Raw genomic sequence first — 22901 nt, forward strand, 5'->3', positions numbered from 1 at the left:
TTCAGGATGTGAGGGCCCACAGGAGCAGACCTGGGTTCTCTCTGTCATCTGCCCGTCATCGTGCAAGCTCTGACCGGAGCTGCCCGCAGTCCCCATGGTGGGCGTCCCCCGCGGCGGGGACCCGTGAAGAGCAGCGGCATGCCAGGGAAGCCCAAGCACCTGGGTGTCCCCAACGGACGCATGGTGAGTGCGGGATCCGGGGCAGGCCGACAGGGAGGGGGTAGGCACACCCAGGGTGGAGCCCAACAGGCACACCCGGCAGGACTGGGCTAGAGAAGTTGTGGACAGACAGCAGCAGGTGGTGGAACCTAGTGCCTTCCTCCTAGGACCTTCCAGATGGCTCTGATGGGGACCTGGGGCCACCTTGGGGATGAGACCACAGGAGAGTAGCCAGAGGCTTCTGGCCCAGGCCCCACTGCTCTCTCACCTGCTACTTAGGCACCATCTGGGGCTGCCGGCTTCCTAGGGGCGCAGGCAGACTTGGCATGCCCTTTGGCCCCTGTATACCCCCACGAGGTCCTGAACCCCCATACCTCACTTAGCCTCAGCCCCCTCCCTCACCTGGTATCCTGATGCCCATGATCAGGTGAGGGGCAGCTCCTATGGGGTCACCACCCTCCACCGAGACCTGCTCCAGAGGCTTCCTGCCACAGCTAGCAGCCCTTCGGCAGCCTGGGGTGGGTCAGCAGGATCAGGCTAGGTCCCTGCAGCTCCTGTCTGTTCTATTCCTGGGCTGCCAGGAAGGGTGGAGGTAGCTGAGCCCTGGGATGGCCCTGGCTGTTGCTGCTGCCCCACCCCTTAAATTCTCTGGTGGCTTGGCGTCCAGGTTAGAGACGCCCTTGGAGAGGTGGCTTCTTTATTCATTCAGCAGATGGGACAGGCTGTGCTGGGCTTCTCGTCTCTTCCCCTGGACACCAGCCCACTTGGCAGAGACCCAGCTCCTCCTAAAAACTCCAAAAAGTCCAGACAGTGTCCTTGTCTCTGACCCAGACCCAGCCTAGTACTGTCCACAGAGACCTGGGTTCTCATCTCATCTCAGCTCTGTTGTCCTTGACTAGGGACTGACCCTCAGTTTCCTCCACTTGAGATGATTAAGTGGAATAATGAATCTGAGGTTCTTGACCCACTGGGGAGTTTCCATTAAATGTCAGCCCAATGCCTCCCCTCATTCTCAGCTCCTCTTCAAGGATCTCCTGCCTCACCAAGAAGCTGAGCTACTCCCCACTCCTACTCCTTCTACTAATTCTCAAGACCTGTCTCCACACCTCTTCCTCCAGCATAACTTTGTTGGGCAGGAGAGAGGTAAACCCCTCCAGGCTGGTCCAGTCTCCCACTTCACTATCTACCATCAACCTAACTTGGAAAGTTTGAGCACACAGGGGCCTCACACTCCCTGGAGGCAAGGGGCTTGGCTCACGCCTCCCAGGGCATCCACACCAAGGAGGAACATACCCACTCCCATACCCACCCCAGAAGTAGCTGACTTGATGCGTCTGAGCAGTGCCCAGAATTGCAGGGCAGCCGGGGGGCTGAGACACCCAGCTTCTGCCCATCACATGTCAACCCATAGCTTCTTTAAGACCATGGACGCCCCAGCTCCTCTCAGAAACTTTCATACTGTGGTTTATCTCTGCCCTTCCCCAACTCCATCCAGACTCTCTGTGCTACCTCTTGGCATCCCGAGGGTCAGAGATCAGTGAGTGGCTACTCTCTGGCCCTCAGGCAGGCTTTTGCAGCCATGCTCAGCTGAGATGGAGAGGGATAGGCAGGCATCAGATTCAGATATCCACAGATGTGGTCCAGCTGTCAGCCTTCTTCCATGAGTTACTTCCTGAGGGAGGTTCAGAGGAGGACATGATGTGCTAAGAGCAGCTGGCAGGTAAAGGGACCTGCCTGTGAACCTGGCCTATCTGACTCGATGCCAGGACTCCTCCGCCTCCCAGAATTGCCTGGCTCGGTCCGCCCCCATCTCCCCCTGCCGCCACCCCCACCTGTCATTCCCTCCTGAGGCAGCTTCAATTGTCAGCCTCGTCTTTCTGCCGCTCAGCTTGTCAGGCGGTTGCAATGCAACCTGTCACTTAGAGATGGCTCCCAGCCCCCTCCCAGAGAGGCCTTCACACAGTCCCAGCTGCTGCTTCACTTGCTCACTCACACATTCGTTCACAGCCCCTCCTTCGGGCCTGCTCAGTGTTGGCCCTGCCCCAGGCATCAGGACCCAGGCCCATTGCCCTAGCCCCTGCCTTCAAACAGCTCCTGATCTGGCAAAGTACAGAAGGCACGAGCACAAATGCTGGGGTAAAATGCAGGCTTGGGTAAGAGCGTGGGTCAGGAAGAGAGAAAGCTTGAGGAGGACCTGGGAGGGAGAACCAACTTTTCCAGTCGTTTCATGCATCGTTGGTGCAGAATGTGTCCTGAAAGGACGTGCCAGCCAGAGCAGGGAGTAGCTTGGGGAAATGCCTAGACTCGGGGAAACAGGGACAAGGCCTGAGGGCTGGCGAGCCTAAAGCCTGGAGTTACTGAGTCTTGTCACTCTCAGGGCACCCAGTCTCCCTGCTGGGGAAGACCTGCAAGGCAGAGCCCACTGCACCTTGGAATCCAGCTCAGGGCTAGGGGCCAGCTCCACAGGGCTGACTCAGGCTGCAGAGCCGGGCAGCCGTGGGTCTTCCCAGAGAAGATCTTGGGGCCTAGTCACCCCAAGCCAGGATGAAATGAGATGACGGTATAGAGGGCCTAGTTCAGAATTTGCTCAGTAAATCAGCCTTCCTTTTGAAGTCTGACCCCCTCCATAGGGCAGAGTTCATCCAGGAGCCCCTGAGCTCTTTACCCCAATCAACTTTGCCCAACTACACCCCAGGGGCTGAGAGGCCCTGGGCCTCTCATCTCCCTGGTATGTCTCCTGTGCACGCAGGGAGGAAACTCTGTGGAGGAGAGACTTCAGGCTCCTGAGGCAGGCACTCTGGGGCCCTAATTTCAACTCGGGCGCTCCCTAGTTGTGTAGTTTCTTTGGGTTTCATCTGTAAAACGGAAGCCACAGTACCTACCACCCCGGGTGAGGACGGAGGGAGAACGTGGCTCTGTGCCATTGCTGTTGGAGAGAGCACAGGAAACACTGGGCCACTCTCACCTGGGTATTCTCAGGCACCAGCGACTCCCCCAGCGCCCATTTCCAAGGAAAAACCTATGGCAAACCGAGCCCACATCACGGGTCAGGGGCGCCACTGGCCACCACACCCTTCCTCATCCCTTCTTCCCCTTTTCTCCCATTCACTCACCACTTCTCCTCAGGCAGGCCAGGGTGGGGCAAGGCCAGCCTGGCTCAGCACAACTTCCCCAGGCCCAGGAGCCTGGACAGGTCAGAGCCCTGAGGAGCAGCAGCAGCCACTCTCCTTGCTGCACCACATCCTTTCCTGGCAACCCTGGAGGATGCGAGTGCTGAGTGCCAGACTACCCAGGGGGAAACTGAGGCCCAGAGAAGGGAAGTGACTTGCCCTGGAATGGCGGATCTGGAATTGGACTCCGTCCCCACTCCCTGCCACCTCCTGTCTCAGCCCCAGCTCTATGGGTTAACATCTAGTGGGGCAAGAGAGGGCCAGGAAGAACTGTAGGGCACAGAGATGGGGGGTCCAGAGCCACAGCATCCCTGATGGAGGGGTGCCAGTGCCTCCTGCAAGGGCAGAGGAGGGCTATGTGGGCCCCCATGGCTGCTTGGGAGCACTTCAGCTAGTGCTCCTTATGGGGGGAGTTCAGGCCAATTCTCTCCTGTAGTACAGGCCTGCCTTCCAGGAGCTACAGGATGGAAGGGGAGAGGTCCAGACATAAACGGGCAGCGTGCACTGGACAGGGGATCAGGGCAGCTGGTGTTTAGGGATAACCAATCTCAGCAGGCAGAGACTGCAGGCGGGAGCAGGAGCAGATACCAGGCAGAGGAAACAGCAAAGCAAGAAGCAGGAGTGTGAAGGGGTGTGGGGGAAATAAAAGTCTGAAAAAGCAGAGGGTGGAGGTGAGGGGGAGGCCATGGGGGAGGCTGAAGAGGTTCATTAGTCAGGCCCCAGCAGAGCTTCAGCTGTAACCCAGCAACTGCTCTGCCTCCCAGATGGAGTGGGACCAGAAGAGGACCTGGGAGCCAGCCCCATCTAAAGACACAATCCATCCAACAAGATGTAAAGAACAAAACAAACAGAAGTGTAAGCCAGCCCAGGTCCCTCTGCCTTCTCTGGGGTCCTGGCTCGCCCATGAGCATCCTGCTACTCTGCCACCCCACCCCTCCAACCAGGGGAGAGTGCAGTGGAGAGCACTGAGCAAGGGAGAGGCTGAGTCCAGGTTGGAGGGTGGGCCAGAGAGAGGCCGCTGGGTGTTTGGTGTGGGAGGAGGGAGGGCCAGATGACCACTGTGGATGAGGAGGGGAAAGTCAGGCTGGTTCCTGGAGACCTGACCTGGTGACCAAGGCTGGAAACAGCCACAGAGCAGCCTGGGGAGGAAGAACTTGGGGCAGGGAGGTGTCCACGAGGGCGCGAGTCTGTACTCGTTTCAGCTGGGTCTGACTCTTTGTTATCCTATGGACTGTAGCCTGCCAGGCTCCTCTGTCTATGGGATTCTCCAGGCAAGAATACTGGAGTGGGTTGCCATGCCCTCCTCCAGAGGATCTTCCCCACCCAGGGATTGAACTCGTGTCTCTTAGGTCTCCTGCACTGGTAGGCGATTTCTTTACCACTAGTGCCTAGAAAGGTCAGCTGGCAGAGTCGTCCGAGGTGCAGACCCTGAAGGAGCAGGACTGGGAGCGCGCGCAGCAAGCCAGCCTGCTGGCCGACGTGGCCCAGGCGTTGGAGAGTGACGAGGGCGTGTCTGACAGCGAGGGCGACAGGGTCACCCTCTTCAGCTCGGCCACTCAGCTGTCGCCCAGTGGGCAGGCTGATGCCGAGAGTCTGACTGTGATGCTGCAGGAGCAGCTGGACGCCATCAACGAAGAGATCCGGTTGATCAAAAAAGAGAAGGAAAACACGGAGCAGCCAGCTGAGGAGACTGAGAGCAGGGAGGGCAGGGGGAGCTTAGACAGCCTCCATTGTTTTAAATCAGTGAGCTCCCTCAACCTGCATCCTGCCTCCTCACGTGCTGGCTCCTGCCCTCCCCGCAGTGGGCACTCCAAGCCCCGAAGGAGGCAGCACAGCCCAGCCCAGGAGGGAGACCGGCTGGGCATCATGACTCTGTTACAGGAGAAGGCAATGGCAACCCACTCCAGTACTCTTGCCTGGAAAATCCCATGGACGGAGGAGCCTGGACTGAAGCGACTTAGCAGCAGTGCCACCTGGGAAGCTCCGCCCATGAGGGCAGCTGCCAGGAAAGGGGAAGAACAGCTGGAAGGAATCTTGAGCTTCAGCTTGTCCCCTTCACACCCCCCAGGAGTTTGTCCTGCAGCCCCAGGGGAGAATTCTGATGAAGTTGTCAGATGGGAGAGCGCAGAGGCAGCTGGGCGAGGGCTGGGGCGGCCAGGTGAGGGCGCACGGCTTGGTTCCATGCCCCCTTCCCTCTGCACAAGCTTTCCTTCCTCCTCATCAATGTCTTATCCCCACACTCCAGCTTGGAGACAGGCTCAGGGAGGGACCAAGGTGGTAAAACTAGAAGACAGGGCTAGGATTTGAATCTGGGTCCAACAGACCCAGTACCTGTGCTTTTCCCTCTCCAGCAGGGCTTGGCAAAGCTGAAAGCTGAAGCAGGGTCAGATACCAATATAGTGCAACAACAATAATAGTTTTGTTCCTTGAATATTTACCACATGCCAGGTGGTGCTCTGAGTTCTCTCTATGCATATTTAATTTCTTTAATTACAGCAAGCCTTTGAAGTCAGGATCATTATTTGACCCGTCTGGTGGCACTAGTGGTAAAGAACCTACCTGCCCCACAGGAGATTTAAGACACAAGGGTTCAATCCCTGGGTCTGGAAGATACCCTAGAGGAGGGCATGACAACCCACTCCAGTATTCTTGCCTGAAGAGTCCCATGGACAGAGGAGCCTGGCGGGCTACAGTCCGTGGGGTCACACAGAGTTGGACACAACTGAGCGAATTAGCGCGTACAGAGAATACAAGGGACAGAGGGGTGAAGTATCTGCCCAAGGTCACAAAGCACAAATTGGAACTCAGGTTGTCTGGGACCTGCTTCCGTAAATAACAGAAATGCATCAAACTGGCCCCAGAGTCCTCTCAGGAGAGTGTGAACTCCTTCTAGAGGAACCAGTTGTTGCTCAGGAATAGCCAGGGTTGCCATGCTGGGAAGAAGCTCAGGGTAGCCGGGGCAGAAACCAGGTGTCATGTAAAATGCCTAACTCTTCAATGTGGGAAACCCCTTTTAAGTTAAAAAAAAAGCCATTCTGATATTAATAACATCCTACCTGTTTGCAGGCCAGCTCTGGCCCACAGATGTGTGACCTGGGTGCTCCCAGGTAGAAGTGGGGGACAGAGAGGGATTTTCCAGCCAGGAGGGCAGGGGGAGGCTTCCTGGGAAGAAGACATCTGCAGACTTGTTTCCAGCAGGGATAGAGTGAAGGGACGGGTGGTGAAAGCTCCTGTAACAGGACCTGGTGAAAATGCTGCAGGGCCGAGGCAGGAAGGAACTGGGGATCAGTCAAACCCCAGTGATGGGAGGAAAACCAGACGCAAAGAAGCTGGCTCCCAGCCCTGTACTGATGGCAGCAGGAAGTGGCTTCCATTTGGGACTGGCTGAGCTGGAAGGGCTTACAGGGCATTTGGGTGGAGATGTCAGCAGGAAGTTGGCTATATGTGTGTTTGAAGCTGGGGAGATGTGGGAGGGAGAAAGGGCCCAGAACAGAGTCAGATAAGGGTAAAGACCGCCTTACATGTATAGATAATGAGGAAGCTGGAGGAGCTGCTAGGAAGGTAGGAAGACCAAGGGAAACCACTGCAAGAGTCATTTTGAAAGGAGGGTTTTTCTGTTTCACTAATGGTTGGGATTCCCAGAGAAGTCAGAATTGTGCACCCAGGGTGGGGAGTGAGGGAGGGGACACAGAGGATGGGATTGAACTCTGTAGCTACTCCCAGTGAGGCTCATAACCATCCACACCAACACCTCCTGGGAGAACCTGAAGCTCCATAGGTGCCCCCCCATCATTCTAATACACACGAAAATTTGAGAACCACTGCTCTGTACTATAAAATAGAACCCCATGCCCTGTCCAAGGTAGGGTGTTTCCAAGAAGAAACAGTTAACAATAAGGAGATCATCAGTTGCACAGGTAATCTCTCCTTTCTCAAAGAAAACAGCCAACATCGATATATCATTTGCCACATGCTGGTCCCTGTTGTAGACGCTGGAAATATATTAAGCTGATTTGACCCACACGGCAGGCACAGGAAGTAAGTCACTATTATTATCATTCCCCCCTCACTTACAGATGGAGACAAACAAGTAACTTGCCCAAAGTCACACAGCTAGTAAGTAACAGAAACAAGATTCAAACTTTATGCTCCTACCCACCATGCTCAACATCCAGGCTCACCCAGTGGGAGCTAGGGGTCTACTGGGAGTGACTGGAGGGTATCTGGCATAAGTCCTAGCACACAAGGTGGTTGGCACATGGTGGAAGGGGAGCCCAGGGCAGCCTGAGCAAAACCATGAGCAGGCAGTGACCCGGCTGAGGATGCCCAGCGTGGCCCTCCAGGCAGATGAGAACACAGCTCTAGTCCCAGGGGCTGGGCCTCAAACTGTCCCTTGAGAATCCCCCCAGGGCTCTACTCTGACTTTCTGCCTTGGGTTTCTTGTAGGTTCTGGCTGTCTCTGATGGAGGTAAGTGTCAAGTATAGAGAGAAGGCCTGGCTGGATTTGGGGGTGGGGGTTGAGGGGGGGTATACGTGGAGAAAAGGTGGGGATACCCCTGCCATTTGCTGTCTTTCCAGGGAAAGTACCTGAGATGGGATTGGGCCAGCGGCTGGGGAAGGCCGCAAGGCTCACCTGTACCTGTCCATCCCCCTGCAGAGCTGAGCAGCACGACTGGGCCCCAGGGCCAGGGCGAGGGCCGAGGCAGCTCCCTCAGCATCCACAGCCTCCCCAGTGGCCCCAGCAGCCCCTTCCCTACCGAGGAGCAGCCTGTGGCCAGCTGGGGCCTGTCCTTCGAGCGGCTGCTACAGGACCCACTGGGCCTGGCTTACTTCACTGTAAGCCCTGGGGTGGGATAGGGAGGGTGGATGGCAGTGGCCACCATGGGGGGAAGGGCGGGGGGACATGGGAGAGGGCATGGCTGGAGTTCCAGGCTGGCCAGACTTGGACTCCTCTGTCAGCTTCCTCATCCAGCCTTTCTTTGGCGCTCATTGCTCTTCTCCCAACTGGGAAGTTTCCTTCTCTCTGCCTCTTTTTTTCCTTTATGTGCCTCTGGATCTGATCCCATCTGTCTGTTTGGCTTAGCCTCTGGGCCCTCTTTCTATCCCAGTCTCTTTGACCACACCCCCTGACTAGGTCTCTGGGTCTCCACCTGCCTCCTCCTTCTCCCCATCCCCAGGAGTTCCTGAAGAAGGAGTTCAGTGCTGAGAATGTGACTTTCTGGAAGGCCTGCGAGCGCTTCCAGAAAATCCCGGCCAGCGACACCCAGCAGGTGGGGTGAAGGGGGAGCTGAGGCTGCGAGAGATGGGACCAAGCCCTGAGCTATGCCCCTGACCTTCTCCTGTCCGTCCCTGCCCCAGTTAGCTCAGGAGGCCCGTAACATCTACCAAGAGTTCCTGTCCAGCCAGGCGCTCAGCCCCGTGAACATCGACCGGCAGGCCTGGCTCGGCGAGGAAGTGCTGGCAGAGCCGCGACCGGACATGTTCCGGGCCCAGCAGCTTCAGGTAAACTCCAGGGGCGGAGCTCTGAAGGGAGCTGGACGGAGCAGAGGCGGGGCCAGACCCAGGGGCGGAGCCTGAGCGGCAGAGATGGTGGGGGTGGGGTAGGGAAGAGAGCAAATCTGGATGCTGGGACTCCGCTAAAGGTAGCGGCAGGGCGCGGGTCAGAGGAAAGACGAGAGTCTACTGTGAAGGAGGGGCTGGGAGGCGGCGCCTGGGGCAAGGAGGGGCTCGGGGCTCGCCCCCAAAGTTGGGGATGCACCCAAGCCCCAGGGCCGGGTCTGGAACCTTGGCGGCTCTCTGAGCGCTCTTGGCGGCTAGCTGAGCGCTCTCCGCAGCTCACCGCCCGGTGCCGCCTCCGCAGATCTTCAACTTGATGAAGTTCGACAGCTATGCTCGCTTCGTCAAATCCCCTCTGTACCGCGAGTGCCTCCTGGCGGAGGCCGAGGGTCGCCCCCTGCGGGAACCTGGCTCCTGGCGCCCTGGCAGCCCCGACACCACGAGAAAGGTGCGCACGCGGGGCTGTGGGGGGCGGTGTCCCGGTACATATCTGCGGGGGTCGCTCACGGTCGGCCTGCGGGCTGGCGCCCCGCCCAGTGCCATTGCCTTCCGTGTGTCTTGCAGAAGCCGAAGCTGAAGGCCGGGAAGTCGCTGCCGCTGGGCGTGGAGGAGCTGGGGCAGCTGCCACCTGCTGAGGGCCGCCCGCTCCGCAAGTCCTTCCGCAGGGGTGAGGGCAGAAGCGGGCCGCAGAGATAGCGAGGGCAGGAATCTGGGCAATTCTGGAGAACGCCCCCTTCCTCCTACTGGTCTTGCAGTCTAAGTCAGTGAAAATCGAAATGCAGGGCCCTGTGGACCCCCCCCCACCCCCACTTCCACCCCGCCACGTTCCCCTGGTGGTTCCTAGAGCCCAGAAGTTTGGGAAGCCCTCGTCAGTAGCGAAGCCTCCCGGAACCCAAACACCATCAGACCCCTGAAAAAGGGCTCCAGCAGAGTCCGCATGAGTGCGGAAAGGCCTCAGCAGAGGTGTGAGGAGAGGGGCCCTGTCCGGCTCAGTCTTCCTCTCCTCTAGAACTAGCCGGCGGGGCGGCCAACTCAGCCTTGCGCCGTGAGTCCCAGGGATCACTCAACTCCTCAGCCAGTCTGGACCTGGGCTACCTTGCCTTTGCCAGCAGCAAATCTGAGGTAAGCCAACTTTTAGGGGAGACGAGGTGTGGGCCCAGGTCACTGACTCTTACCCCTTTGAGTGGCCATCATCATTCATTGAAGTGGGACCACCAGCCCCACTTCATCCCCTACTTGATCCATATGGCCAATAACTCAGCCTCCTTACTTTCTTCCTGTCCTCACTGCTTTGGGCCCCATGCATATTATGGGTGAACTCTTCAGCCTGTGTGTGCATGTTTGGGTGACCAGATGTATAGAGCGTGTGCGTAGCAGTCGGTGGGTAGACCGGTCCCTGGGGTGCCCATAGGCTTGGGTGAGTATACATGTATTCCCATGGGAGGATGTATCCTGCCTGCCTGCAAGTGTGCCCTTGGGCACGTGTGTGCCTGTGTGTGTCCCAGTGAGCTTACCTGTGTACCTGTCTTTGTGTCCTTGCATGTGTACACTTCCCTTGATATCTGCTCTGGATCAGAGCCACCGGAAGAGCCTTGGGAGCTCAGAAGGTGAGAATGAAAGCCGACCAGGGAAGTACTGCTGCGTATACTTGCCTGATGGCACAGCCTCCTTGGCCCTGGCCCGACCCGGCCTCACCATCCGTGACATGCTGGCAGGCATCTGTGAAAAACGAGGCCTCTCTCTACCTGACATCAAGGTCTACCTGGTGGGCAATGAGCAGGTGTGAACCTGGCCTGGTTTCCAACTCTAAATCCCTTCCTGATCCTGAACTGCGCCCGCCCCCCCCATTCCTGTCTCTGCTCAGCTGTGACCCGAACACCAATTCTATCTCTAACTTTAACCCATCCCCCATTCCTACCCCCTTCCTGACTCCAGCCCTCACTACAACCTTCAGCCCCATGCCCAACTTCAAATCAATCCAGCACCAATTCCTCACTCAAATTCAGATATCTACTCTTATCCCACAAAAATCCTGTCCCCATCCCATACCCATCCTGGTTTCCAGCTTCATTCATATCCAGAGACTGTGATATGAATGTGATATGAAGAGACTCCACTGCTGGAGCTGGGTTTTTCCCTGTCACCCCCAGACTTCAGACTGCCCCTTCCTGAAATGGCCATTTGGAGACCCCTCATTCCCTCCAGGAAAGCCCAACTTCATCCAGCTTATGAAAAATTTTCCTTTAGGTACAAACTAGCATAGCTTTAAACTTAAAGTAATCCATCTAATAAGGGGGAATCTAAAGGAAGGATGCTATATCCCAGGGAGAACTGTCAGAATATCATTCACCCAGTAGACAGTCCTAAGGCCCTGCCAGGTGTGTGAGCAGAGGGACCCAGGGTCCTCCAGGTCCAAAGATGGGAGGTGAGCCAGGCAGAATGTGATCAGGGAGGAGGAGCTGACCCTCCAGAGAGTTTCTGGGGCAAGATAGGCATTTCTAGGTGGTCCCAGGAGGCTTCAGGGAACAGGTGGTGGTTAATGAGGAAGAGTTTGCCTGACAGAGCTGTGAGGGGAGGACATTCAGGCAGAGGGGGATCTAAGAAGTGCTGGGCACATTCAGAGGCCTGGAGCACAGGAGTGTGAGGGCCACAGTGGGAGAAACTCTGCCCATTGTCTTGGCCACCCAGGCAGCCTCCACAACCCAGATGGGTTCTCATGTCTGCTAAATATAACTTCCCCACCCACACTCCACCTGTCCCTGCAGACAACACAGGCCTATTCCCTGGGAGAGGCGCCCTCCCAGTCCTTGGCTGGTGCAGGTCACTGGGTGGTGATCACTACCACTACTTTTATGTACCTACTGTGTGTCAGGCACTGGGTAAGATACTCCACATCCTTCTGGCTTCACAGGTGTCTTGGAAGGAAGAGCTCTTTTTTTTTTTTTTTTTTTTTTTGCAGTGAGGAAACAAGAAGTGTTCTTAGTAGGTGGGAATGGAGAGAAGTGGACAAGTGTAAAAAAATAAAGACAAGGCCTGGGTGGCTGACCAAAGGTGGGTAGTGAGGGAGGAAATGCGTCCAGCTGGCCCGGTTAAGTTTCACATGCCTGAGGGACAAAGGGCAGCTGTCCAGGGGGCAGATCCTCACCTGGCTCAGGAAGAGGTAGTTTCTTCCAGCCCTTAAGCTGGCCCTTTTAACCAAGCAGCCCCATGACTATATCCTGCTTACCTCACCTCCATGTTTCCCATAACTCTGCTCCTTTTCCAAGTCTTTCCAGCATTCTTGCCACCCTTCTCCCTGGTCTGGGCCACTCTAGGCTCTGATCCAGCCTGATCTCTTACTCTGTCCGCATCTCTATGGCACACCCGACCATCAGCCCTTCCCTCTGACCCTTAGGGAGCCTCCATAGTGATCATGGAAGGACGTGAGAATGACCTGGGAGTGGGGGAGGGGGAAGGAGAAGGAATTCTGCGACTCTGCCCTTCTCCGTTTGCAGAAGGCCCTAGTCCTGGATCAGGACTGCACCGTGCTGGCAGACCAGGAAGTGCGGCTGGAGAACAGAATCACCCTCGAGTAAGTGGATCACCCTCGAGTAATCACACCTCAGCCGAGGGTCCCAGCACTCACTGGGGTCCCAGTTCGGGCTGCTGTTGTCCTGCCAAGTCCGGCCCCTGTACTAACCCCGCCTCCTAGGCTAAGGCCCCACCTCCTCCCATCGGTCCCACCGCCCCAGTGCAGGCTCCACCCCCTCTCGGGCCAGTCCCTGGTGGGTTGGGGGAGAGGCGCGGCGGGCTCTCCACCCTTCCGCAGCGCTAGGGTCCCTCGCAGGCTCGAGGTGTCGGCGCTGGAGCGCCTGGTGCGGATCTCGGCCAAGCCCACCAAGCGGCTGCAGGAGGCGCTGCAGCCCATCCTCACAAAGCACGGCCTGAGCCCGCAGCAGGTGGCGTTACGCCTGGTAAGCCGTCGGGCCGAGGGACCGGGGCGCAGCGGGGAGGGCTGCCTGTCCCGCGGGCTACTGACCTGTGCCTTCAGCCAGGCGAGAAGCAGCCGCTGGATCTGGAGAAACTAGTGAGTTCGGTGGCCTCCCAGAGGTTGGTTTTGGACACTCTCCCAGGTAAGGGATGTTGGCCCCGTGGCTTGGTTCTCCAGAATACCTCTGGCCCAAGAGGAAGGGGGTCCAGGCAGGAGGCAAACAGGAATTGTGGCGCTTTCTGCTGCAGGTGTGAAGATCCCTGAGGCTGGCGACATACCCCCCTGCCACAGCCAGGTGAGCCAGGGGCTGGGTGCCCTCCATAACCAGTCTCCCCTCCTGGTTATGGCTCCAACCTCACGTTCTCACAGGGTGGACCGCCTAGAATCCAGGACAAGGCCACCAACCTCCCTCCATCGTCCCTGAACTCGCTGGCCCAAGTGCCCAGTAGTGTCACTGGAAAGCGGCAGACCTGTGACATTGAAGGTACGCTGGGCATGGTGGCGGCTAGGGGCCAGAATGGCTGAGGACCATTGAGAGAGGGTGGCCTCAGAGAGCCTGGAGCCGAGGCAGGGGCCTGGATGTCACTGGGTTGGAACAGTGGCCCCTGGGATTGAGGGACCAGAAGGGCAGGAAGGGAGCATTAGTGCTGGGTTTAGGGAGGCTGTGCCCATAGTAAGCACAGTGGGTCTGTGGTGGGCCAGCATAAGTAGGTCTGCACCCATGGGCCCCTTGACTCTGCCACCACCCCCAGGCCTGGTGGAGCTGCTGAACCGAGTGCAGAGCTGTGGAGCCCATGACCAGAGGGGCCTTCTGCGCAAAGAGGACCTAGTGCTTCCAGAATTTCTGCAGCTGCCTGCCCAAGGACCCAACTCCCAGCAGCCTCCACCACAAGTGGAATCAGCAGCCCAGCCCAAGGGGAGCGCCTCGGACTCTGCCCTCTGACAGCAACCCAACAGTCCAGGCTGGCTGCATGGCACCTGGCGGGCCAAGCATGCCATGGGCCCGCTCTGCATGCCGTCTGTGCCATGAGTGTCCCTGGCCCCTTCCCACCACGGGCAGGCCCGCAGGAAGAGGTGGGAGGGGTAGAGCGGAGACTCAGAGGAGTGACACCGCATAGCTGCCACCACTTGGTCCCTTAAGGGGCTTGCTCATCCATCCCTCGCTGCCAGGCCATCAGGGGGAGGTGGGCCTAGCCCCCAGTGCAGATGTGCCCAGTGCAGAGGGGTGGCATTGGCAGTGCCAGCCTCCCCACCGCATTCCAGGCCTCAGCAGGGATCAGGAGGAGGGGCTGGCCCTTCTTCCAGTAGTTGGTCTGAGTAAGGCCTGAGGGTGCAGGCAGGCAGCCCCTCCCTCTACCCAGAGACTTGGACTGTGCAGTTGGCTTGGGGCAGCTGGGTTTGTCCTGGATGTATGATATTGTTATTATAATAATTATTATTATTCTGCCATGAGGTGTCTTCCTTGTGTACCAGTCTACACTGTGCGCCGCCCCCACCCCAAAATTGCATTGCCTTTGTCACTAAGGTCAGTGCCAGGAAGTTCTTGGGGGCCTCAGGATGTACCCCCTGACTTCCTGTTGTCAGAGCCTCTCTTCCTGATTGCACTGAGCGTAGGGTGTGAGTGTGAGAGGCAGAGACAGCCAGAGAGAGGGAGGGAGGGACAGAGGAAGTGGGGGAGGGAGGAAGGGGCGAGAGGGGAAAGGGGAGGGAGGGGTAGGCCCTCTGGGGAGCTGTGCCTCTGCCGGCGTCCTTGTGCTGTTCCTAGGTCTCTGAATCTGAGTACAGTGTCTGGTCACTCAACTCCTTTCTAGCGGAGACTGAACATGTCTCTGTAGACGTGGCAGTGGGCTCCTTTGGATTCCCTGAAGCTGTGGTGGCAAGGGCAGGTTCTGGCCCTACCTGCTTTGGCTCTTTGGTCTTCCCTGTCTCCAGGCAGCCGGGGAAGCCCAGAGCCCACCCAGGAGGAGAAGCAATGATCCCTTTTAACATTCTGTGATTCTTGTGGGGAGAAACACACTCTTTTTTAATTGAAGTATGGTTGATTGATAATATTATATTAGTTTCAGGTATACAGGAAAGTGATTCTGTTTTAAGTTTAAGGTATAGCAAACATAACAGAAGAGAAGTCATGACTATATAACTTGAATTATCATGAAGAGAACACAAACCAAGAGTGATTCCGTTTTGTTTTGTTTCAGATTATGAGATATAATTTATGAGAATGGGATTAACAGGTAGAAGCTACTTAAGATAGATAAGCAACAAAGATTTACTGTATAACACAGGGAACTATATTCAAACCTTATAATAATATATAATGGAGAATAATCTGAGATTGATTGTTATATATTTATCTTGTATACAGCCAAGTTCTCTTATTAATTCTGGGTGGGGTTGTTTCTATTTGTTTTTGTTTTTAACTGGATCCTCTTAGGGCTTTATAGACATTCGATATCATCTGCAAATAAAGGGAATCCTGTCTCTTTTTCCACTGGCATACTTTAATTTGACTTTTTATTAAAGCAATTTCAAATTTGTAAAAAGTTACTAAAATAAAAATAGTACAAGGAGCATCCATATACCTGCTTGTTCTAACATTTGCTCTGAGTGTGTATCCATGTGTGTGTGAGTGCTTGTTTGTTTTTTTAGCACTTTTGAGGGTAAGTTATGTCCAAAACTCTAGTGTGTACTTCTGAAGAATAAGGATATTCTCTTACTTGCCACAGTAGTTATCAACATGAAATTGACAGATACTTTTATCTAATCTACATTCTGTATTCCAGTTTATAAGATGAACTAATAAGGTCTCCTACAGCATTTTCCCCTCTAATATAGGGTTTTGTCTAGGGCCAGGTATCATATTTAATCATCATGTCTGTTTAGCCTCCTATAATTTGGAATCAGGGAGAACCCAGGAAGGAGAGCCCCAGCCTTCAGGCAGAGAAGCCAGACTCAATCCCAGTGTCTGTGACAGAGAAACAGGGAGACAAAGGAGCCTTGAAAAGGCACCAGGAGGAGCAAGGCGCACTCCTGACTACCTCAGAAAGGCTGAGCTCTCTTCCCCGCTCCAGTTCTTTACCCTCTGCCAGGGGGTCCCCATACCTGCCCCCTATCTTGTAACTGACTTTTTACCCTTGAAATTCCTGGGAGTGATGAGTGGGGTTTGCTGGCCTTTCTCTAGAAGTTGGATGCCATGATCTTAGTTTTTTGAATGTTGAGTTTTAAAACAGTATTTTCACTCTCCTCTTTCACCTTCATCAAGAAGCTCTTCAGTTCCTCTTCACTTTCCAGTAGTCATATATGGATGTGAAAGTTGGACCATAAAGAAGTCTGAGTGCTGAAGAATTGATGCTTTTGAACTGTTGGATAAGACTCTTGAGAATCCCTTGGATGCAAGGAGATCAAACCAGTCAATCCTAAAGGAAAGCAACCCGGCATATTCATTGGGAGGACTGATGCTGAAGGTGAAGCTCCAATACTTTGGCTACCTGATGTGAAGGACTGACTCACTGGAAAAGACCCTGATGCTGGGAAAGATTGAAGGAAGGAGGAGAAGAGGACAGAGGACAAGATGGCTGGATGGCATAAAGACTCAATGGACGTGAGTTTGAGCAAACTCTGGGAGATGGTGAAGGACAGGGAAGCCCGGTGTGCTGCAGTGCATGAGTTGGATATGACTGAGTGACTGAACCACAGCTCTAGAAGGTGGGTGCAGGCCTTCCTCTTGGGGCCTTTAGCCCTCTGCCCCCTCAGCCCATTTTGTTTGGCTGCTGGGGTCATCTCATGAGCCAGGCTTGGCTACTGAGTATGGTTCAGAAATGATCCTCTGACCCCAATCAGAATCCCAATCCTGGTCATTTTCTACTGTCCTTTGGGGGATTTGCAGAAAAGACATTCAGGGAGAGAACATGCGTGCAAATGAAACCAGCACAAGAAAGCAGGTCTGATGGATGGCAATTCTCGATGAAAAGGATCTAAACTCCTAAATTCACCCATCCACTCCTAGACTTGCTCATTAGGCAAGCCAATGCTCGTGTGTGTGCTCATGACTCTGAGTGAATTTCTAAGACTTACAACCATAGATGTCCCTCTTCACTGTAGGTCTCAGCTTACACACCTCAGAAGAGGTTTCCTGACCCCATTGTGCTATGGTCTAAACATTTATGTCTCCCTGAATTCATGTGTTGAAATCCCAGTCCCCAAGGTGACAGTATGTGGAGGTGGGGTTTTGGGAGGCGATTAGGTCATGAGAATGGAGTCCTCGTGAGTGAGATTAGTGCCCTTGTGCTCTTACAGTGCGATCCCAGAGAGCTCCCTGACCCCTTCCACCATACGAGGACACAGAAATTGGCTGTCTCCGACCTGGAAGAGGTCCTCGCCAGAAAACCACCATATTTGCACCCTGATCTTGGACTTCCGACCTCTAGAACTGTGAGAAATAAATGTTTGTGGTTTACAAGCCCCCCAGTTGCTGGGATTTTTTGTTAGAGCTGCCTGAACAGACTGAGAGTCTATATGAAGTGCTTCCCAACTGTGTGTGTGTGTGTGTGTGTGTGTGTGTGTGTGTGTTTCCTTTTTGGCTGCACCAGGTCTTAGTTGTGGCATGTGGGATCTGGTTCCCTGATCAGGGGTTGAACCCCGGGCCCCATGCATTGGGAGCACAGAGTCTTAACCACCAGACCAGCAGAGAAGTCCCACGTGCTTCCCAACTTTGTTCTCTACCAATTTATCCATTTTCCTTCCCTCACAGCACTCAGCCCACTCTGTAATGACCTTGTTTACTTATTTATACTTTGCTGACAGAATGATATATGTCAGCAGGAATCTTGTCCATCTTCGTCACTGCTGTGTCTGCTTGGCCTAGTGGGCTGACAGATAATGCCGCAGCCCACAGATCTAGTCCCAGTGAGGAATTCAGGGCAGCAGGGCAGTGGGGGTGCTGGGCAGGGGACCACATAGCACCAGGCTCACAGTCTGTGGCCAGACATGGAGGCAGGGAGGCAAGCTTTGTCCCTTCCCTGATCAGCTGCAGAACCTTGCTCATACTTCCCAGGGTCTGGAGCTTCTCCCTTGAGGCATTCTTCCACGTGCCCTGGGATAGAGAGGTGGGGACACCAGGTGAGAGATGGGATATCTTCCGAAAGTTGGAATATCCTGCAAGCCAAACCCACTCTCCTACAGACGTCCATCCCCACTCCCAGGGATGATGCCTCTTACTCTTAGGGACCAACAAGATTATCCCTTTAGAAAGGGGATCATGGCCCAGGCAGGAAAGCCTCCATAAAGGTCAGTCCCTGCAGGAGGAAGACTTCACATCTACCAAGGTCCCCAAGTTAGAGCTGCCCCATCCTTTATCTCATTTTGTCCTCACAACAAAACAGACTGGTGTGGATGACATCAGGGCTGCAGGAGGCCAGGTGACTAGTCCAAGGATCACACAGGGAATTGTCGCTGAAGTACTCAGTCTGTCTGATTCAGGGACAGACACCAGGGAGGGCCTGGATACCGTAGAACCCCGTTGGGGAGCCTGGGCTTTCTCAGAAGAGGACACGTTGTTATGGCTACTTTGGGGGGCATTTTGAGAATTTCTGTTAAAAACACGCAGTGTGTGACTCAGCAACACCCCTAGAGAATCCCTCACTTATGGACACAAAGGAGCCCATCCCTGCAGGATGGTCTATTGCCTGAAAACTGGGAAAAGTGGATGGGGTGGGGTTGGGGTTACACAACACGTGCGCTCCAATACCACACAGCAGATATAGACTTGGGTACAGCCTGTCCTGCTACAGAAAGTTCTCCAAGACATGTTATTGTTTGGTTAAAAAAAATGAAAAAGCAGAGCAATGAACATGGCACAATACCTTCATATAAACCACAAACACGCTAGGCACTTACAAGTGTACAGAAAGGAGAGGAATGTTCTGGAAGGATGCATATCAAACTCACAAAGAGATGGGAGGAAGACCAGGATGGAATAGCAGTCAAAGCAGACTTTCACCTTTAATTTGTTTTTAAAGAACACAATTAAAAATAATTATACTATCACGAAGCACTCCTCAAGACCACTTCTTTGTCACTGCTGGCCTGCCATCTCTTTCTCAAAAAGTGGTACCAAACTCTTCCTTTAGAATCTTCAGCCCAGGGGTCTTCTGCCCCCTCAGCCCATTTTAACCAGCTGGGTGTGTCCCTCTGCCACAGTCCCCTCATGCTCCCCTCCCCATCACACCCCTAGAGGCAGCCCTGAGCCCTCATCGCTCATCTCAGCCTGGCCAAGCCTCATCTACAGAGATGGGGGCAAGGAGCACCCACTGGTCAATCCCTGGGACCGTGTTTCAAAACCACTGCACAGACTCCTGGGTGGGTAACGCAGCAGAGCTGTTTGTCCTCATGTTACCAGAGGGGCAGCCCTGGGGGCAGTCAGCCTGTTCACCCAGTGCCCAGGGTGAAGGAAGGGAGAGAGTTCACGTTGGACCACTCTGCAGCCTCCACCACCCCCATCCGACAACCTTCACAGGCTGAGAGAGCAGATGTGACTTCAGGGATACGCAGGGTCCCTGGCCCATGGGCTCCAAGCCTCTAAGAGAGAATCTGTCTCTTGTCCCCTACTTGCCTGAACAGGCTTGGAGTATGGGATGGAAGCAGGGACCTTGGTTCTGAGCCAGGGTGGGGGCAGGGTAGAGGTGCTGGCTGCTCACCTGGAGCTGGGCTGCAAGTGCTGAGCTGGCCGCTGGCTAGTGCTCCAGGGATAGCCACCCCACCCCCAAGGGCAGTGCAGGGTACACCCAGCAGGAGGCCTGGCCTGGTGGTCAGGTGACTCGGACTTCTGGGGAATTAAAGGCTGGAGTGCAGCTTCCACAAGGAAACGAAGACCCGGATAGGGAAGAACACACATGGTTGGTTACACTGAATCAAATGCAGCCAGATCTGGACACAGGCCCCTACCCCTGCACAACTGCAGGGGGTGCCGTTCATGTCCACCATGGTTCTGAGGGTCCAAGAAGAAGGGGCGTGGACATGTATATGTGTCCAGAGACTCCTGCAGGGACTAAGTGAGGAGTGCTCTGTGACCGTCTCAGCTCGTTCTCCAGAGAACTGACTTGTGTGTAGAGAGGGACAGAAAGCCAAGGAGAAGCCCCACTGAGCGTCCGACCTCCAGGCTGGCCCGAAGTGCCAGCTGCCAGGAGGAAGAAGCCAACCAAGGTGGATGGATCGAGGTAACTCCACCAGCCGAGGAGGCCACCATTTTCCTGCCTCATTACTGAGACGCTGAGGAACACAGAAGCTAGACCCCAAACCTAATGCTTGGAAGGTGGAACTAGAACTTGGGATCTGGAGCACAAAGCCTGGATCTGGGAACTGAAGCTCCGACCCAGAACACGGAGCCAAGAGCGGAAAGCTGAACCTGGCATTTGGATCTGAAATTGGAGATGAGGACTCAGAACCTGGAGTCCAGCGCCAAGAACTAGAGCCCAAAGCTTGATATCTGATGCTTAGAACTGGAGCCAGAGACCAGAACTCAGATCCCAGAGCCCACTTGGAGGCCAGAACCAGAGTGGGGACCCCAGAAACTGGAGATAAGCTCCACGTCCAGACCGTGGAGGCCAGGACCCGAAATCTGAAGCCAACCTCCGAGTTTCAGGTCTGGAAGCCAGAAGCCAGAGGCTGGGACCACCAGCTGTGAGTTCACAGCCTCCCATTCAGGCCTGTTCCTGAGGCCAGGAGGAAGGGCATTGGGCTGGGGACACATAACGAACAGAGCTGCAGGGGAAGAAGTAATTTCTGAGAAAAGCCCAAAGCGGCCTCAGCTCTTTTGGCCATAGACTTTGGCCTTGTCAGTCAATGAATGACTGGTGACTGGGCCACCAGGATTAATCATTATACGAGGCACAAATCCCCCAAACAAGGACACGGCATCCTCAGGCCAGCCACCCCTGCCCTGGACACAAAGGGTCTAATGCAGTCTTGGTCCAACTCTGGAAAGTGGGGCTCAGATGGAACAACATCTCTGGGCTCTGCCTGCTCTGTGCCAGGCAGCTCAGATCAAAATCCAGCTCTCTATGAGAGGCCAGTCAAGAGGGCCCGGGAGGGAGGGAACACTCTGTTCCCAGAAGGAGGTGACAGGTGACACCCTGCTGGTAAGAGTGGCTGCCTTGACCACAGATACAGAAATGAGGCATCCACGTGTGCGATGCACACTCATGCTGGGTCAGTGTGCAGTCTGGCTGGCCACACACTGGGTCGGAATGTTGACGCCCATATTTCCAGTGTACAGCTCTGTGCTGCCTCCATGGGGCTTACATGTTGGTTGAATGAATAAATGTAGAGGAGAAGAGGCACAAGTTCCCCAAACTGCTGATGGGAAACCCTGTTGTGGTCATTGAGATCCCCTCAAAAAGTCCGGTTCAGGGCTTCCCCAGTGGCTCAGTGGTAAAGAATCCTCCTGCCAATGCAGGAGACACGGTTCGATCCCTGATCTGGGTAGATCCCACATGCCTTGGAGCAACTAAGCCAGTGTATCGCGACTACTGAGCCTGTGCTCTTGAGCCTGGGAGCCACAACTACTGAGCCTCTGTGCCCCAAAGCCCGTGCTCCACAGCAAGAGAAGCCGCTACAGTGAGAAGCCAGTCCACAGCAATGAGCAAGTAACCCCGCTTGCCGCAACGAGAGAAAAGCCTGAGCAATGAAGACCCAGGGTGGTGCGGTGCTCAGCCTGTCAGTCGTGTCCGACTCTCTGCGACCCCATGGACTGGAGTGTTAGTTGTTCCTCCTTTGATTGTTGTCAAACTTTAGGTCCCGCAGAAAACTCACGTGAAGCAAACGGTGTGTATTTAAGGAGAAAATGAATCTCAACAGAGAACTGCAGAAACAGAGCTGGTTGCGCCGGATCCCAAGGCTCACACGCTTTCTGATCCACACACTGGCTCTTGGTACCACTCTCCACTCCATTCAGCAATTCGGCCACTCCTAGATAGACCTTTGTCATCCGTGTGATGAAATTCCGAGACTGTCACCTGTCCTATTCACGTTAGCTGCACTGTCTCTGCTCCTACCTCCTGCTCCTTCCCCTGCCCAGCACTGCCCGGGTCAGCTCTCCCAGGTCACTCAGTCTGCTCTGTTCTCACATTTCCTGACAGCTCAGCAGTATTTGATCATGCTGACCAGGGTGTCTCTTTCAAAACGGGGGTGATCCTGGCTTCTGAGGCACCTGCTTTTCTGCTCTTCCTCCTGGTCCCTACTGTACCTGTGTTCTCCCTCAAATGTGGGTAATCAGCTGGGTCTCTCCTCACTGTGCCCACTCTTCCTGAGGGCACCTTCATCTGAGGCCGTGCAGGCAGTAAGTCAAGTCACACCGGGCCCCGAGCTGTGGCCAGATGCTGATCTAAAGGCTAGCAGGGACAGGATTTAAAAGCAACAGGGGTGACGTGGTGAGACTGGCCTTTTGAAAAGTGGCTGGCAGTTTTTCTGCAGATTGGATTCGGGGGGAGCCATCAGACAGAAAGGCTATTGCACTAAGCCAGCTGAGAAATGGTGGCCAGGACAGGGAGGTGGCAGAAGGATTAGGGAGCTCCCAGAAAAGGAAAATTGGGTAAATAGGGGGATGGATCTGAGACCAGGAGGTGGAGGTGAACATGTGTCAAAGATGCCTGCTCCAGGTCTGGGTCTGTGTCGGGCCCATGTGCTGCTCACTGAGGTCAGAACATGCTGGGGGCCCCGTGTGGGGGTAGGAGCACGCCGTGTGCTTCAGACCCGCAGCTCCAACTGCTTGCACCAGAAACATCTCAGACACAGTACAGTTCAGAACAGACAGATCTTGGCATCTTCCCTCCAAAACTGCTCCTCCTGGGTGCCTCTCCTCAGTGTGAGACACCGACAACCACCCAGGCTCCAGGTCCAAAGGTCTAGGGAAGGCCGTGGCCGGAGTAGAGGTGAGCAGACAGGGTGAGACTCACCATTCAGGGGACACACAGAGTCTGTCACAGACAGGGAGGAGGCAGGCTGTGAGCAGCAGCTGAGATGAGCAGAGGGGCTGAGATGCTTGGGGGCTG

General features: G+C 55.1%; 1 protein-coding gene and 1 long non-coding RNA gene across 7 annotated transcripts; one reads left to right on the forward strand and one right to left on the reverse strand.

Moving 5' to 3' along the window:
* Nucleotides 1-18: 18 nt before the first annotated feature.
* On the forward strand, nucleotides 19-17314 carry RGS14 (regulator of G protein signaling 14). 6 transcript variants are annotated; one of them, XR_009600844.1, is made up of 16 exons: nucleotides 19-183; nucleotides 7776-7797; nucleotides 7908-8165; nucleotides 8507-8599; nucleotides 8688-8831; nucleotides 9190-9333; nucleotides 9450-9552; nucleotides 9895-10007; nucleotides 10462-10665; nucleotides 12380-12456; nucleotides 12712-12838; nucleotides 12916-12997; nucleotides 13104-13150; nucleotides 13225-13339; nucleotides 16118-16560; nucleotides 17152-17314. XR_009600844.1 is itself a non-coding variant. In XM_042250367.1 (16 exons), the coding sequence occupies exons 3-16, from the start codon at nucleotides 7792-7794 to the stop codon at nucleotides 13796-13798; spliced, it is 1704 nt and encodes a 567-aa protein (XP_042106301.1). In that variant the 5' UTR covers nucleotides 19-183; nucleotides 7268-7367; nucleotides 7776-7791; the 3' UTR covers nucleotides 13799-14302. The 6 variants fall into 6 exon arrangements, 4 of the variants coding, with proteins under 4 accessions (XP_042106301.1, XP_060272337.1, XP_042106300.1 ...); XR_009600843.1 differs by having other exon boundaries at nucleotides 16118-16456; XM_042250367.1 differs by lacking the exons at nucleotides 16118-16560; nucleotides 17152-17314 and adding exons at nucleotides 7268-7367; nucleotides 13608-14302.
* LOC132659879 (uncharacterized) lies at nucleotides 15041-21932 on the reverse strand. The gene is made up of 2 exons (XR_009600845.1): nucleotides 21664-21932; nucleotides 15041-17947 (listed from the first exon to the last, which is right to left on the reverse strand). It is a non-coding gene; the product is annotated as an uncharacterized LOC132659879 (long non-coding RNA).
* Between the last annotated feature and the right edge of the window lie 969 nt (nucleotides 21933-22901).

This window comes from Ovis aries, chromosome 5 (genome assembly GCF_016772045.2).
Source record: "Ovis aries strain OAR_USU_Benz2616 breed Rambouillet chromosome 5, ARS-UI_Ramb_v3.0, whole genome shotgun sequence".
NCBI lineage: Eukaryota > Metazoa > Chordata > Mammalia > Artiodactyla > Bovidae > Ovis > Ovis aries.